This window comes from Lepisma saccharinum, chromosome 14, assembly GCF_977018435.1.
Source record: "Lepisma saccharinum chromosome 14, izLepSacc3.1, whole genome shotgun sequence".
NCBI lineage: Eukaryota > Metazoa > Arthropoda > Insecta > Zygentoma > Lepismatidae > Lepisma > Lepisma saccharinum.
The window spans coordinates 55,973,708-55,992,028 of NC_139242.1; the positions used below are offsets into that span (position 1 = coordinate 55,973,708).

The 18,321-nt window shown below is 35.3% G+C and overlaps 1 protein-coding gene across 1 annotated transcript in view; it reads left to right on the forward strand.

Moving 5' to 3' along the window:
- Positions 1 to 12,819, forward strand: part of LOC145998544 (uncharacterized) — a 50,959-nt gene extending 38,140 nt beyond the window's left edge. Inside the window, exons 4-6 of the mRNA XM_083134967.1 lie at positions 3,137 to 3,479; positions 5,201 to 5,375; positions 11,086 to 12,819. Coding sequence (XP_082991093.1) covers positions 3,137 to 3,479; positions 5,201 to 5,375; positions 11,086 to 11,089 — 522 coding nt within the window. The 3' untranslated portion in view covers positions 11,090 to 12,819. The remainder of the gene's footprint in view (positions 1 to 3,136; positions 3,480 to 5,200; positions 5,376 to 11,085) is intronic.
- Positions 12,820 to 18,321: the final 5,502 nt, after the last annotated feature.

The window sequence follows — 18,321 nt, forward strand, 5'->3', positions numbered from 1 at the left end:
GCAATGACCCCTCTGACACCCCTGAGGTTGCGTCACTGTATAATACAGACATATTTAAGCAATATATGTTTACTTTAGATACTTTAGGCTCACTGCCATTGTTAGTGTCAACCTTATTCTGCTCAGCTTGTTTGCTCCACTAACCTTGTATTAATGTGAAAACCAGCCCCCCTCCCTCCATCCAAACCGATTCTAAAGGAAAAGAGGTGATGTTTCATTTCAACCCTATTGCCGCGATCACCCACAGGTAGGTGGAATAACTAAACTTAAACATAATAACCAAGTCTAAAAATCAATAACAAGTCAATCAAACGATATGATCCCCCTCATTTTTGTGTGAAGATATATAGAATTGGTATACAATTTTGTCCCCCCAAAAATTCCCATGACGCAGGCGCATCATGAAACCCCCCTGTGGGTACCCCTGGTCCAATGTAAAAAGCACGCATTGGGCACATCTAGGAACCATAGCCAAAATTACTGTAGCAAATTGGTATGTTCTTACTTTTGGCCAACAATTATCAGTACATTGACCCAGTAGCGTACGCAGGATTTCATCAAGGGGGGTGTTATTTCGAAAACTTTCTTCAAATTCACATTACCATTGTTTTATTATACTTTAATTAATTAATTAATAATAATTAATAATTCATATAATTAATTAATTAGTTTAATTACAACTAATAATTACTACTAATGCAGTTGTTATTTATGACAGAAATAGAACAAAATTACATTTCTTTTGTTTCTTTGTTACAAAATAATTGTCTAGTCAACGGTTATTTGTATATGATAAGTGAGACATTTTAAGTGTGAAGAAAATCCATAAAAACAAGCAAACATATTGGATTTATTGAAATAATCGAAATATGAAACTCATTCAAGGAGCCGCGCTGGTCTAGTCTGACAACTTCGTGGGATATCCGGGTTCGATTCCCGGAATTGGTTAGAATTTATCCAGCTTTGTCTCCGCACCCAGCTTCATAGCAATGGGTACCTGAGAGCAACCCTGGGGGATGAAGGCTGCCGGAGCATGGTGCTGATCACATCACCTGCAAAATAGTTCGAGATCGAGAATCTTTGGGGCCCACCACACCACTACGTGTGCCTTCATGGCATGGTGCTATATGCACGGGGAAATTTACATTTATGGAACTCCCCCAGGATGATGATGAAGCGCTAGAATACGTGTTGCTAAATTCCATTGAGTCTATGTTTTCATTGAAAAGTAAGTTTATAGACATTCCAACATATTTATCACTTCTAGGTGATTCACAAAGCACTTCTTCAACATTATTTAATGATGTGGATGTAGACTCAGCATAACTTGAGAGTTCACAAGGGGATGTGAAATCAGTACCGGGAAGAACGTTTGCAATAAGGTCGGCACACTGCGACGAAGCAAGGAATTTTTACAATTCTCGCGAGAGTCACTGCGCGACTTTGCAAAAAAATTGCAAAATTGAACTTTGCGTCCGCTTAGATTGTGTTTGGAATGTTGTGTTTTTCTTCATGCTGCATGGGAATAATAATTCAAATTATTATTATTATTACTGTCGCAGATCTTTGACTGTGATAAATTAGCCATTTTTAATTTTTTTCTACAACATTTTCCATAATATTTCAAAAGCTCAAGGGGGGGGTTTAAACCCGGTAAACCCCCCCCCTTGCGTACGCCACCCAATGTTAGGCAAACCACTTCTGGTCACTTGGGTTATCACCATGTTAAAAACTGGAGCATCTTTCAGCTATGCTTAATACTCAAACAAACAATTTCTACTCCAAGTCAATGGCAATAAACCAATCAATCAATAAATGTAATGGAAAGAATAGAGTACTACATTTTCATCAATATTCAAGAGCCTGAAGTATTACCAAGTATGTTGGAGTGTTCCCAAAATTCTTGTGGGTTTCTATACCAAGTAGAGCACGTGTGTTCAATATGCTTCTTCATTCAGTCAATCATCATTCATCATCAAATACAAATACAAGAAAATGAAAATGAAAAGAAAATATCCTTTACATAGTTGTGAAAAGCCTTCAGAAGATGCACTGATAATCTCAATTAAATTTGTTATGAAACCTTTCTTTAGAAAGTGCCTCTAGCTATGTATAACCCCCAGCTATGCATAAATTGTGCAAGACTCCTACTACCATGAACTAGAAAAGAGAACATTTGTTAGTTTGTCCATCAGATTGAATGTAACATTATGTAAATCAATGACCATTTTAATGAACATAAACCACTTATGTTTTGGTTTTTCTATTTTGAAATTTTCTCCATTGTATTAACAATCCTCATTTTGATACCTCAATTTGATATCATACACATATACAGGCCACAAAACATTAAAGTTAATTTTGGCAACATGCACACATTGAAAACACATTACGCTACTAAAATTTCTGTTTCTATCAGGTATGTTTATCACCATGAGAGCATGAGTGTGGCTGTAGGGTAGATAGATAGATAGATTCACCTTAAGAATGAGCACATTCGTGGTTTCATAATGCGTTTCATTGGATTACATTTCACTACATCTCATTAGAGATTTTTTCTTATGGATTTATATAATGTACAAAGTATACTAGTTCGTGGAAAGAATTGCAATTCAATACATAATACAATACAGTACATCCATACAGTACATGGAATGTATCATAATCCAACACAAAGATAAATAGTACCAAACATATTGAGTGAATGCAAAATAATATATATTATAACACAGATACATATATATCAAATTTTGTGAATGTACAAATATTGCATACACGTAAATGTATGTATAAATACACATTTAAAGTAGGCAATGGAATTTTTTGATTTGTTACATGTCAAAAAATTAATCTACTTTGTAACACATTCACACATTCTATAAGATCTCGGTCATTCTTGGTGTCATGTGATCAGCACCATGCTTTGGCCACTTTAAATTACTCCCATTGATTAGGGGAGCTTCTCTAAGTAGGAATATTGTCGGATAAAGTCCCACCTGAGATAACTCATCTGAGAATCGAACCTGACTCTAAAGTGTGGCAGTCAAATGCCCTACAGACTGGACAACCATAACAACATCACATGAAGAGAACCATCTTAAATTTGATTTATTGAAGCATCGTATTTTTATTTCAGGAATTAGGTGTATGTGATTATGCATACAGAGTTCCCTGTAATTCATCACAACAGAACCCACAGCAGGGATATCCTCCACAGCAGCAACAGCAGGGATACCCTCAGCAGCAACAGCAGGGATACCCACAACAGCAACAACAGGGATACCCACAACAGCAACAACAGGGATACCCACAACAGCAACAACAGGGATACCCACAGCCACCACAGCAGGGATACCCACAGCAGCAACAGCAGGGATATCCACAACAGCAACCACAGGGATACCCACAACAGCAACAAGGGTACCCACAACCTGCTCCAGCTACATCATCACCCAATGAAATAAAGAAAGTCCCAGCAAGTGAGTATTGCAAGTCAGGGTTTAATGCAAAATATTCCTAAGAAACAAGAATGATCATCTTCTGGGTGGTATTAGTTATCATTATCCGGGGGAGTGCCTAGAATAAAATTTCTGGAGGGGTCACAATTTTCACAAATGGTGTGTGTGTGTGTGTGTGTGTGTGTGTGTGTGTGTGTGTGTGTTATACCAGTATTGACAATCCATAGCATATACATAAATCCTGAATTAAGCACATATTTTTCACCCTGAAGTGATTTCTTTTTGTATTTCCAGAATAAAGCACTGATATCTCCGAGCAATTTTCGACACTTAAGCACTTTTAATACGGAACCATTTGAGGTTTTCCAACTGTTCGTGATCCAGAAAATAAGAATAAATGATTTTTCAAAACCAGAACAGCGTTTCGGGAATTTTTCCCCAATTCCAGCACCAAATTTTCAGGATCCCCCATACTCCTAGTGGTTTACAGAAACTTGAAATGTGTGACGTCACTTCCAGTGTTTTTTCTAGTGTACCTTGCTATATTTTAATTATTTCAGTGGGTTGAAATTTTTAAGGAAATTCTTTCTTAGCATAGTGCAGTAAGCTGTTTAAATATCAATTGTACTCCATCTTTATATGTTAGTTATAGTAGTGGGTTCAGAAAATAATTTATTGGATTTTCATTTTTATGGTTAATAAGTAGAATCTATTAAATAACAATTGTACTCCATCTGCAGGTAATAAAATGAGAGTTTTGCAGTTGCAAATGTTAAAAATCTAGTCAAGGAAAATTAATTTTCCATGCTTTAATTTTAACACTAATATTTCACAGACATCTTAGTCAGGGCTGCAACCCCAAAACCCACTCGTTATGATCTAATAAAAATATAAGTTTATCTTTTACTGAAAGTACAAAATTTTCAGTAAGACATAATAAAAAATAGTTAAAGCAACAAAAGATATAGGACTAGAGATATATCCAAGATTTCCAATTTGAAGGTGAGGTGAAAGCCCATTGTCACCTCTGTGTCTCTGCTGCTGCAGCTAACCAGAGGAAATGGTAACATAACACAATTTTAAATTAGATTAATGACATATGTTCGGCGTTACCTCACCCACTGGATACAGTGCTTGAAGTGGAAATTTGTAGATGGGGGAGGGGGGTGCTTAGTCAAGTTTAATGAAAGGTGGGAGGATGATGCTTGCATGATTCAACATGACAACAATGAAGCAAGTGAAGGAATGCTTAAACAAATTATCCAAGCTAATGATAGGTGGGGGAAGCTTTACATTGTTCCTTACTTAGGTGATAGCACCCCCTCCACTCGACTCCTCCACTTCGACTTCGAGGACTGATTGGATCCATCATGCAAGCCACTACAGCAATGAAAGAAACAATAGTTGAAGAATATTGTTGTTCGGGCTGTTGTTCCTGTCGCTAGGAGTTGTAGCATTCAGTTGTAAATATGAGGTTGCAGTATGTGGAAAACAGGTTGAACTTTGAGTTTTCTGGGATAGGAACACATCTGATACTCCCATAACTGATTCATCTTAACTAAACAGCACACTATTGGCCAACATTGGATGATTTGATGTGTGAATGCCACGGTATGTGCTACTGCAATGCAATTACAACCTGTAAAGCAAACATTGCACTATTGCCCACTTTTAATTATGTCATCAGTACTGAAGTTTTAAGGTACCAATGATTGTCTGTACTAATATTCTACATCTTGCAGGTTTGATAAACCCCACTGAGGTACGATGCATCAACAATTCAGTGTACAGGCTAAACCTTAGCTGTACTTCAGTAGCTGTGTGCAGGAATGAAGTGCCCACAGTTGTCCATTGCCCAGAAGGAAGTAAATTTGATATACCCTCACAGAAATGTCTTGCCAGAGACATAGCTCGTTGGTAAGTTTTATTGTATTTACTACTACAGTCATGAACCCTTCTGGGTTGTAACAATCCCATTGACTTCTAATGGGGACATTATAACCCAGAAGTGTCCACAACTGTACAATGTGCTGCAGCTGTCAAGCAATGGAGTATAAATGTTGCATTTAACCCCTTAAGTGGGTGTTTCGATTTTATAAATTGAGTTACAAGCAGGTTTCCCAAGCTGTGCTCGGGGTTGCAATGTGTAACGTTAAGCGGGTTGCCTGAGCTAGGTTCGGGCAGGGAAGTTTATTCCAACTTCAGATCGGGTAACTCGAATTGTTCTCTGGTATTGTTGTGTACACTATGCGGAATCCTATGCGCAGTTGTTTTTGAGATAGAGAGAGATAGAGTGAGAGAGAGAGATAGAGAGTGAGAGAGAGAGAGAGAGTGAGAGTGTGTGTGTAACTTAAACCTAAATGGGAATTGAAACTACTGCACACATAATTTAAAGTAAACTGTCTCACTACATTTTCAAAGAGAGAGAGAGATATATATAGAGAGAGAGATAGAGAGAGAGAGATAGAGATAGATAGATAGACAGATAGATAGATAGATAGAGAGAGAGAGAGAGAGAGAGAGAGAGAGAGAGAGAGAGAGAGAGAGAGTGTAACTTAAACCTAAAATTGAATTGAAACTACCGCACACATAATTTAAAGTAAATCGTATGTTGAATCTTACACCCCAGTTCAGGGAGCCCCAGTCCGCCCCTGTTCCAGAGGGCACATGGCTCTCGACAACATTATAACATTATAACATTACATGTCTTCTAAATGAGAGAAAGGTGAATGAACACACAAACATTCAAGCAAACTGTACAAAAGGAAATGTATCTATGTATGTACTACTGTATATCCATTTAAAGAAAGGCCGAGTCTATAAGCATCAAATTTGCTGCTGCCACGTAATTCGTCTGCTAAGAGGATGTTACAAATCTTAAGAACAGATTAAGACGAGAGAAATGCAAGTTTATGATTAGTGGGAATGAATGTACAGGTAATTTAGAACCTTATTCTTTAGAAAGCATTTAGCGATATTATTTTAATGCTAACAGAACTTAACCTAACTACGAGAGCATTTAGGTTTATTATTAGAAGAATGCTGAGGGACCTAATCTTAATACATTTTTGTGAAAGTAATCGCTACAACTTCACAGTATGTGTTACAGACGTACTTGCATACATAGCATGATGAAATCACGATAAAACAAAGACCGAGTCTACTGCCACGCTCATCTTTTTTGAGGTTCCAGCAGAAAAAGAACGTGGCAGCAGACACTGCCTTAAAGAAAATAATTCCCCACTACGGGAACATTGACTGGATCTGAAATGCACAAAAAGCCGCCAAATTCAAATGCCCGAGCACAACTCGAGCTCCCCGCTTAAGGTTTACATTTCATAGCGTACTGTTCATTAAATATTACATCTTTGGCTGAAAATTTTGCAAAACTCTGTGCTGTAGATTCAAATCCACATGGAAGCAGTGATATACATATTTCTTTTATTATGCCTATTATCCTCACCACAAACAATTTGATGGAAGAAATACATGAACACTTTACTTGAAGAACTTTTTTCTTTCTTAGCCCAATATTGTAGTTCATTCATTGTCGCTGTATGAATAGGAAGGCTGTGCACTTCAACCTCCAGGTTTGCAATCTTACACTTCATGTCTGCATAGGATCTACTTTTTTACTCTAATAAACTTTGATTCATTTTCCCACGCAGATTTTGTTCACGACCGATTTTGCCACCTGTCTCCTAGCTTCTTCAAGCATGTCCACATAACTGTCAAATGAATATATTTAGATACAATCCATTTAATTTAATATTATCTGTCATCTGATATCTTCTTCCTAGCCTATCCTTCTTTGTGGACTTTTCTTCTATCACAGTTGACCAGTGTCATAACTAGAGCCCGGAAGTTTGGCAAAATGCCTCTTTTTATCTACTGCATATATTGATAAAATTTGTCCGGATATACGTTTTTTATGTTGTTTTGAATGTTTTAGAAGCCTTTTCATTTTGCCTATTTTGCCTATTTGGGACCCCACTGCCTATTTTTAATTATAATGCCTTTTTTTGCCTTTTTCAACGAAATTGGGCATTTTTTTTAAAAAAAGAAGTGTGTATATAAATTATTTTTCTCCCAAAAAAACGTTGTTGGCATTTATTTTTCTTCCGTTTATTATGTGAATATTTTTCGCCTTATTTAAGTAATATTGAACTCATGCATGTTTCAACATTGCTGAAGGAGAAAAGTGTGAGAAAAAAGTATTTCATGCTGAGTTAGGATATTGCCTTTCGGTTAACATTTCCTTGTGCATGATTGACTGCTGAAAACCTGTTGCAGAACATCTGCACAATTATGTCATCACGTCCAGCGTCCGTGTCAGGAGGTTATTGACAAGAAACAGCACTAATGCCCAAGGGCCTTTGCATCGATTCCAAAATAAAGTTCTCTATCTTTAGTTTAGTTCTGCACTTTGGAGGGAAAGGATTGTGTAGTTGTCGTCATGCCGAAATTTAGTGTGCCATCAAGTGGTAAGTTAAAAATTGGTGAAAATTGAAATGCTCTTCCCAATGTAGATTTTAACATTTGCCAGCAATTATAGATAAAAGTAAGTGACTTCCAAATGTGCCTTTTTTCGGTTTATTTTGCCTTTTTTTCATTTTTAGTGCCTATTTTCCACTATAAATGCCTTTTTGCCTGCCTATTTTAACGAAAATAAATGCCTGAACTTCGGGGCTCTAGTCATAACAGATCCTTTCCAAACATATTCCTCCAGCATATCCATAGTTTAGGTCCAGAATCTTTGTCATGGATGGACTCATTATGGCAGTTGCAGTTTCTCTGGAGAAGAAAAGTAGTGTAGCTTCTCATTACTAATTGCACACCACTCTCTCTTTCACATCTTAAATGATCCCAGGGACCTCAACTAGGAGTGGGGCGAATGGATTTGACTGAATTGGGCCCCCAAAATTTCACTCACATTTGCCATCTTTACATTTTATTGCAAATGAAATTTACTTAGCGTACTTGAGGTTCTTCGAAGAAATGCTTTGCTTTGAAAATGATGAAAATAAGAAGCCGAACTCTACTTTCTATAAGTGGCCTCCCCGATGGTGCAGTGGTAGCATTGTCACCTTGTCATCAAGGGGTCCCGGGTTCGATACCCGGTGGAGGCACATAGTGGTTCGGATCCCACTTTAAACTGTAGGTCCAGTCCCGATTAGCCAAATCAATCAATCTACTTTCTATAAGCAGAGTTTACAACACTTCCCTTCAGCCCACTTTTAAATGTATTCATGGGATTCTGTCACAGCTGGGTAAGTTACTTGAAAAATGTAGCATTTTTGTTACCATTACATTGTGCCTCCCCGATGGCGCAGTAGTAGCATTGTTGCCTTGTAATAAAGGGCTCCCAGGTTTGATACCCAGTGGAGGCGCATAGTGGTTCAGATCTTACTTTAAAATGTAGATCCAGTCCCGATTAGCCTTACCGTGCATTAAGTGGACCTAAAACACCAATTCAATCAATTACTTTGTTTCTGAAAGTAATGCACTACTGTTATCGTTACTTTGTCATACAAAAAAAATACTTTAGCTGTTTATGTAAGTATCACATATGTGTAACTTTACAAGCACATGTTTAATGCAACATAAAAAAGCATGTTTCATCCTGGCAAATAAATCATCCAGTTCTGAGTTTAACAAGGTAACACAAAGTAATGAATTTTCATTACAATTACTCATGTAATTTTCGTAATGTGTTAGTAATGTAAGTAGAGGGCAAAGGCATGCCCAAGATTTTTGATACTTTTTTTTAGTAGTCAGTCCTCATATTGCCATCTTTTTCCTGCCTTTGGCACTCTTTTTTTATTGTATTTTCTTCTTCTACAGAGTATTGAGTCTATTATTCATTCATATTTATCAAGTGGAAGTGAGAAATCTAAAACTTCTTGGTTAGTACAAAGGATAATGTAACTATTACACATTCTATTTATCACACAGAAAGGAGATTTTTGCTCTCACCAGTAGACAAGCAACAGAAGAAGCTCAAAAGTGATTTGCTTCATTCTTTTTTACATAATCTAACTATTGATTGATTTATTGAGTTGGTGTTTCAAGTCCACTTTATGCACAATAAGGCTAATCGGGACTGGACCTACAATTTAAAGTGAGATCTGAACCACTATGTTCCTCCACTGGGTCTCAAACTCAGAACCCCTTGATTACAAGGTGACGGTGCTACCACTGCGCCACCGGCGAGGCCCCATAAGCTATCATATACTATACAACTTAAAATTAAAATCTATGTATGTAAAGCAAAATAAATGGTGATTATACAATTTGCAGTCACAACTCAGCAACAGCTGCCACTGCTTGAATATGCAGTAACAGCATTCAATTAAACATGTGTATGCAATAGTTGAGGATATGATATCCAGCATCTTTGTGTGTTACTCTGAATTTATCTTTCGTACATAACCTGAACCTTAAAAAAAGTTACATTTTCAGATAAATTTTCAATATAATCCTAGTTTCTATCATAGTTATTAAGTGTATATATTGCTTTAATGAATTGATCTGAAGGTTACATAGGACTTCCACTGGTTTCAGTATTAACTAAGCAACAGATATCTTTCCATTTCTACAGAACAGCATCTTTCTTAAGTTCATCTTGACAAACAACAGTCAAGCTCTTTCATAAAGCCCCTTTTATATGCACATATCTATTCCCATTTCTGGCCATTTCAAGCACTTTCATCATCACATTTGTGCTTTCTATTATGAAGTGAAATATAAATAAATAATAATATATAAATAATAAATAAATAAATTCTTTCTTTCTGTCATTGAAGTTTTCGGCAGGGTGGAGGATATAGTGATTTTTATATATATACATGTATTAATAGAAAAAAAAGAAACAGCAAAAGGTAAAAAAAAGTGAATTATTCATAATAATCGTTTTATGTTTGTGACTGATTAATTTGAGAGACTAACTATCAATATTAGAAGAAAACATTAAAACAAATACAATACAAAAACGATGTCCAAAGTCGACAAGATAATGCTGACAGAGACAGTTAAAAAGAAGAAGAAGGGTGGAGGATGCCGTTTGTAGTGTGTGGAAGTCACTACCAAGGATGAACTAAGGAATGATTCAAGTCATTGCACTTTTGACAAGTAGAGAAAAAAAAACTTCTAGTGTTTATCATTTTGGTGACGGGTATAACATCAATTGTATTCAAACCTCAACATACATCACAGTTTACTTCGACAATGGAAAAAAAAAAGATGTTGCTTGCAGTTGTTAGACTCAAACAATATAATGACAACTTTTATATCAAAACATTATTGACAAGATTCATTGTTTTTTTTGTTTGTTTTTTTCCTAATTTCTCATTTTATTATGACATTGTTTATAGAGGTCTGATGAATGGAGTGTGTTTTCTCTTGAAATGTTACTTCAAAAAATGTGTTTGCTTGTTTGAAACAACTGTAAATTATAAGAAAAATATGCTTCATTTCACAGTCCAAAGGTTAATTGTTTATTGCCTACTAGGGTATATCAGACTATTTAAAATAATTTGAATCTGAAATAAAAATATGATTCGTGTAACATTAGAATTATTTTAGCTAGGAAATATGGTTTATTCATTCTTGTTGTCTTTCCTTTCAGTTAATTACAACCACAAATGCTGCCTTTTAATCTTGGAGTGACCATTACAAAATGAGAAATGATTGAGGATTACTCGAGTGAAATATGCCATAATATTCTGTGCCTTACATAACATATTTGTAACATTTATATACAAATATTATCAATTATTTGCTTTAATATTTTTATACAGCAATAAAACAAGTTCACTTGGACCTGTGAACAGTACCTGTATTTACAATAACAAACATATGTCATTGAGCAAGTGCAACGCAATAGTAACATAATATTGTATTTATAGAATTGTGGTTAAAGTCGCATATCATATGAAGCCAGATATGCGTAACAGTGCTAAATTCTGTTCTTTTGCTTGCAAAAAGAGTCCAGTTTCCACCTCAATGCAACATACATGTCTTAAAATAACCAAAGAATATATAGTTTGCTCTCTCTACTGACATTTTAAAATATATTGCATATGTTTGGTGCCATAGTTGTCTTTAGATAGTTGTAGTAATAGCTAGGATTAGATCATTAGTGCAAATGTACAAAGATTACATTTTAATGGTGCTGGTAAGGGGTAAATTATCTTTGTACAATGTACTATGTACTAGTTATCAGCAGACTACATTCTAAATGTCTGTGAAATTGGTTGAATATTTTATTATTTCACTTTGCTTTCATCAGTTTTCTTAATAGTGAATTAAATAGATAATTTGAATGGCAATTTGTATTTACTTCAAAACTGTAGATGATGATACTGTATTACATTGTAATTCAATTTATACCAATTACATACAATTACAGTATAGCTGCACTAGTAGTGACAAATTTGCTATGATTTAGATTTGACCTGCAGAGGTGTTTCATAAGTGGTTAGCTTATTTATAACTATCTGGTTTCATCATGTATTAGAAAGCGAATATAGCTACACCAGATCCTTTACGTATCACAATAGCATATTGCCTCCTTTCTTACATTTAAAGCAATTTTTATTATTATCTTTGACTCTTTTAAATCTTTGATTATGAAACTTATTCTCAGATATTTCCACTATGAGATCTATAGTATCAAGTTGTTACAACTTATCTCATGTTCACTTGATATTAATGTTCTTTCAAACAACCCTTCTCATGACACCTGCAATTCCCAATTTTCATGTATAACCTCACCACAGCAACTTAACTATTTGAGTTAAATCTCTGACCTCTCATAGAATTCACAAATACAAGAATATGCTTCTTAATCACACCATAAATATGACTGGTTTAATTAAATAAATGATTTGGTTGAGGGTAATAATAGAAGACAATCTACTGTACTACACAGTTTCATCCCAATTTTTACTGTATTCCAGTTTCAAGCATTTAATATGTCTGCTGGTAACTTAACAATTAGACTTTAGAAGCGTGCACCAACTACTGCAATATTTAGACACTTCTATTCTGACAATTCAAGATATTTTCTAGTTTGTTTGTATTGATTTCTTTTCAAGTTTGAAACCAAAATTATATTGGTCTTTTAAAGGTTTCCATGAAGTATCCATGTACTATTGCTTCAGATATGTTATATTTCTAATGACTTCTGTGGAGATCTTAATGTACAAACTTTGTGGAAGGATAATTTCATATGCCATACTTTTAACAATAAAAAATCAAACAAATATATTTATTTTTTCATTTATGATTGAGACAACCTTCTTGGTATGAATAATTATCCTGTGATATAATTTGGGCAATATATGTAAGCTATTTGTATAGTAGGGTATTATTGTTGAGTTTAAAGACAATCAGAATTTGCTTTCTTGAAATGTTAATAAAAAGTTAATACAAATAGAAAAACTTATTGCACATTTACATGGATTCAATTTTTTCTTTATGTAGACATTTAATAACATATGGTCATGAAACAGCTACAAATATGTAAGAGATGCACTAAGTTTAATGCATCGAAAGGAGAGCCCAGTTCTACCCCCTACGCCCAACCGTCCTGCTATGTTTCCTGTTCAGTGCAATGATGTCAGGTGGCCAAGTCATCGCAGCAGGCCTGCGAATTCAAAGTCCTTCGACTGCTTTTCCCCTGCTCTTGAATGTTTGGTCATAAGACACCTTTTTTTCAGCCCCCTTGTTTACAAACACGGCAGGGTTTCTGTGACATCATCAAGATGAAACTTCTCAGAATATCCAGCACTGTAAAGCATGCAATGCTGTTGTTTTTAAGAGAAAAACATATATTACAATTGACTAGGTTAGCTGCTGTCAAGAGTTGACTGGTGCCGCTCCTTCCAGCAGCAGCCCAAAGACGATGGACACACAGGCTTGGCTGCCGCTCGCTGAGGAAAATCGGTGGTCATCCTACAGACAGATCGGTGAGGAGTGGAAAAGGGGTAGGGGTAAGGTTGCAGTTTTTAAAGATACAGCGAGGAAGCATGGAGGGGGTCCTCAATCAGTGGTGCCAAACCCATTCAAATGGTACTAAACATAGCACAGTTTGATCTTTGTTGGCCCCTAGCTCCTGCTTTTGGCATAACGGTAGCATAATCTGCAAATGCGAGTCCCCTGGGAGAGGGAAATCGAATTCAAAGGAATACGTTTTCAGGGAATAGAAATAAAATTACATCCAAATCTTATTTATACTTCACCAGCGGACTTGTTTCAAATAAAAGGGAGTATGCATACACAGCGACACTTTTTTTACAACCATGCGACGATCCATCCTCTATCTTTTCTTTATCCTCTCGATCTTGTTCCTGATGAGATTTTATGGCAGTAAATCGATATAAGGTTGGTGGTAAACAAACCATTTTCTCAAACAGTTTCAAGTTCTATACTGAACCCATTTCATTTGTTGAGCCATTCCACACAATTTTTTGTAGTGAATAATAAGTTACGCAAGTTAAAAACTCGAAAATATATGCATATTTGAACCTAAAACTGCAGTTATCCGAAAAAAGTAATTAATAATAAATTCTAGCACAATTTAGAAACATTTATCATAATTTCAGAATTTAAGCAGCACTTTTTATTATCCTCAATCCACACGACAGGGAGAGGGGACAAAATCGAAATTTTTGCAAAATCTGAAATATCGTCAATACTATTTTCGTTGGTTTTTATAGGTTCACATTAAAAAAAATTCATAGTTCAAGGGGACAAGGGCCCCTTCCCTACCTTGGGTGTAAGTCTGCAGGTAACATTCAAAATGAAATGAATAGTACAAGCGATATGTGTGACTGTAATTGAATGCATTTTTCAAACCTTCCTCAGTTTACCATAACTTCTTCCTACACTTCAAAAAAGCCACGCCACTGTTGTCCACCACCATAGGAGAAAGGTATTTCTGTGTTTGGAATTGCTTATGGATTGTCTGTTTAGCTGTAGCAGAACAAGAACTTCCTTGCAGGTATTTTAGTAAAAGTAGCTCATTATCTATATACATAACAAACAATATTTTGTGTAGTCTAAATTCCCTAGAAAGTGTTTTGAGCTACCACATTAAGATACCTTGAAAACGTTGATTCCATATGAACAAGTAAGTGTTGTGTAAATTTTTATTTTACATAAATAATTTGAACTAAGGTTAATATTTGGCTTCACAATAAATTATACATATCACAATACAAACCTATCTCTATTTTAGATTTCAATGCGTTGGCCCAATGTATAAACCACCTGTTGGCCCTACGTTGGACAAAATCACCAACCACTTTTAGTGTGGTTGACCCAACGTTCAGCCAATCAATTTTGGTTACTTGGGTAAGCCAATTCAACAGGAAATAATTTTCACACTAGTTTTGCATCATTGATGTTATTCACCCTAGGGTCTGGCATAACCTAGCAGTTGTGCAGTGAGTTTTGTCTTACACAGGAAGCTTTCTTAAAAGTTAGAAGTTTTGATTTTAGCTATTTAACGTCGCTTTTCTGCCACTTTTGGTTAACCTTGAAGATGAGTGATGACATGATGAAATTGGTGAAGTAACACTTAAAAAGAACATCCATAAGCAGGGCGATTTGAACCTGGGACCCCCAACATCATAGCATGCTGTGCTAACCACTCTGCCATGGGGACTGGCTGGACACGTTCAAACAAGATGAGTTATTACTCATTATTTCAGAAGTGTCAATTTCTGAAACCCCATTTTCTAATAACTAACTAACTAACTCTCTAGCCTTCTTAAACCTGAAGGTTCATGACTGCAGCAACACAGGCTTTCCATCTGTGCCTATCTTGAGCAAGATCTATATACTCTTTTCCATTCCTACCGATTTCCTTTAGGTCCATCTTAACGTTGTCCCTCCATCTTCGTCTTGGCCTTCCTACAGGTCTCTTACCATCAGGTTTCCCAACAAGAATCCTGTAAACTCCTCTTTCCTCTCCCATTCTTGCCACATGGCCTGCCCACCTAAGTCTTTTTCATTTAATCATTCTAATAATATCTGGACATGAATACAAATTATGTAGTTCTAAATTATGTAACCTTCTCCACTCACCTGTCTCCTCATCCCTTTTAGGTCCAAAGATTTTCCTAAGGATCTTATTTTCAAATACTCTCAATTTATGTTCCTCTTTCAATGTAAGGGACCAAGTTTCACACCCATATAATACTACAGGCAAAATTACTGTTTTGTATATTTTAACTTTTAGTTTCTTAGATATTAAAAGAGAAGATAAAAGTTTATGAATATAGAAGTAACATGCATTTCCTGAATTAAGCCTACTTTTTATTTCCTCTTTAATATAATTTTCACTTGTTAATATTACTCCTAAGTATTTGAATTTGGAAACTGATTCAAACGAGTTGTTATCAATAATTAGATTTTGATTATTACCTAACACTTGGTTTCGGCCTATAAGCATATATTTAGTTTTCTCTTTGTTAACTTCCAAACCTATCTCTTTAGCAGTTTTGAAAAATATTTTAGCATTATTCTTAATTGTATTCACATCATCCCCCAGTAAGTCTACATCATCTGCATATGCTAACAACTGAGTCACACCATTTAATTTTAGTAATTTTTAATTTTCTAATAAGTATGCGTAACTATTGATCTAATTTTCTTTATTACCACATTTTTTCCTCTTAGCCCCTCACCTAATTCAAATCAACCAGCTGCTGCTGATGATTTCTAGTAGATACAAAAATATGCCTAATCTAAGACTGAATAGTCAGTTGTAATATTTATGTTTCACTATAACATGAATAAAATAGTTCAACAAGTTTCGTTTTGTAGAATACACAAGCTAGAAATAATTTAGATCAAAATCTGGACACATACCTGAATCGAATGTCCAGATTTTTGGGTTGGTCTCAGTTCTTTTTCACATTAAAACAGGTTTATATTCAAAGTAAAATTAAAAATAGGAGTACAGGAACTGTTTGTGATTATAGCAGCATGAACCTGTAATGATAATACATTTATGAAACACCAAAATTAACTTCTTATGTGAAAAAAGAAAGTAACAAAAAAGACATGATTGCAAATTTTACCTATTGATTTGGGTGACTCTATGCCACCATTCACAAAAAGCTGTTTGTTTTGGACCAGTCACTGGTGTATGCAAAGTGACTTTTGCAAAGCAATTTTTTCCAGCTACTAGAATATCATCCCTCTCGTTCCCCCTCAGTTTGAGCATTGTATGTATATGTGTGTAATATATTCATACAAATACAAACACACACACAGGTGCATAGGAAAGGGGGAAAAAGCAAGTCAAGGGAGACAGAGATAATTTATTCATATTAAAATGTTTTTGATAACAGTAACATAAAATTCCAAGACTTACCACTAATTGTAAATATTTATAAATGCATTTATATCGCACATTCAGTTAGTTATTTATTAAATTTTTCAACAATGCTGGAAGTATGAGGATGTAGAAGGTAGGTGTGAATACACAGGGAAGGGGATAGGGTCAATTGCCCCTCCGAACTGCCAGTTTATTTTTTTTGTATTATTTTCTCATGTATTATTATGCTTAATACCACAGATAAAGATATATCATACTTTTGAAGGCTCCGATATTCTATCTTGTGTTTAACAGACTCGAGGATATTTTCTAAATTTTGATTTAAGCCCACTGCATACTCATGATAGTGTTATAGCCAGGCTAGTCAGAACTGGATCTACAGGTTAAATTTGGATCCAAATCACTATGAAACATGCCTCCAAATGAATAGAACCAGAGAACCTACATAATAGGTTTTAGTTTTCTTTGTTTATTTACTTTTCTGAATATATCTAGTCACTCATTTTACCATAGCAATGGGAGGAATTATGATAATGACAAAAATAACCATCCATTCCAGCCCTGAACCACATTTTTTGCAAAACTATTCTCTTATCTCTAGACCGCATAAGTCACCATTATTCCTGTTCACTGTACGATATATTGTGTAAACCAGGCCCGTAGCCAAGATTTTATTTTGGGGAGGCTCATCCCTTATCAGCACAGGCGTCGCCAGAAATATTTGTAGAGCTGGGCAGGCCACTGATAAAACTTGATTAGTAGAAATAATAATGCCATTAATAATTATTACCACGGTTATAATTGTCATTTTTCAATAATAACTATCATAAGTTATTAAAAATAAACCAATTTTAATCCAAATTTATTATTATTATCCACCGCATGAGTGGATTAAATTTTCATATTTTGTACAGTTAGTGTACTAAAATTCATAGTTATTGTATTTTGTTAAGTTAATATTGTGTGACCTCTCTCAAAGAAAACTATAAATTTTGGAAGCTGTGGATCCATTTATTCTTTGAATTAAATAGTAGAATCTAAAAATATCACCTGGTTCCTCTATTATACTAAACTCTTTTGGATATAATGTTTAATCCTGCTAAGGAAGTAAAATTAATTACCACTATACACTATTTAAATTATATTTGTAGGATTTCGGTGCGGGAGACCTTCAGCCTGCTTAGTCCTCACCCTGGCTACGTGCCTGGTACACACAGTGCAAGTGTAGGTTACAATTGATTCTCTGTGAGGTGAGGTACCCAACTGAAATTCACTTGCCTCAACTATAACTTCTGGATCCATCACTGTTAGAAGGGGAGGATACCAAAAGAACCTTTGTATTTATTTTCATGTCAAAAGTACCATGGTAAATCAATAGTAAATCTCCAGACTTTAGTATAGTGTATGAAATAAATAAAATGGATGTCTATTGTCATAGCAGGAACTGAGTTCTGGCACCAAACTGATTTGCTAGAACAAAGTTCCAGCTCACTTTAAGCTTTGCTTGGGACA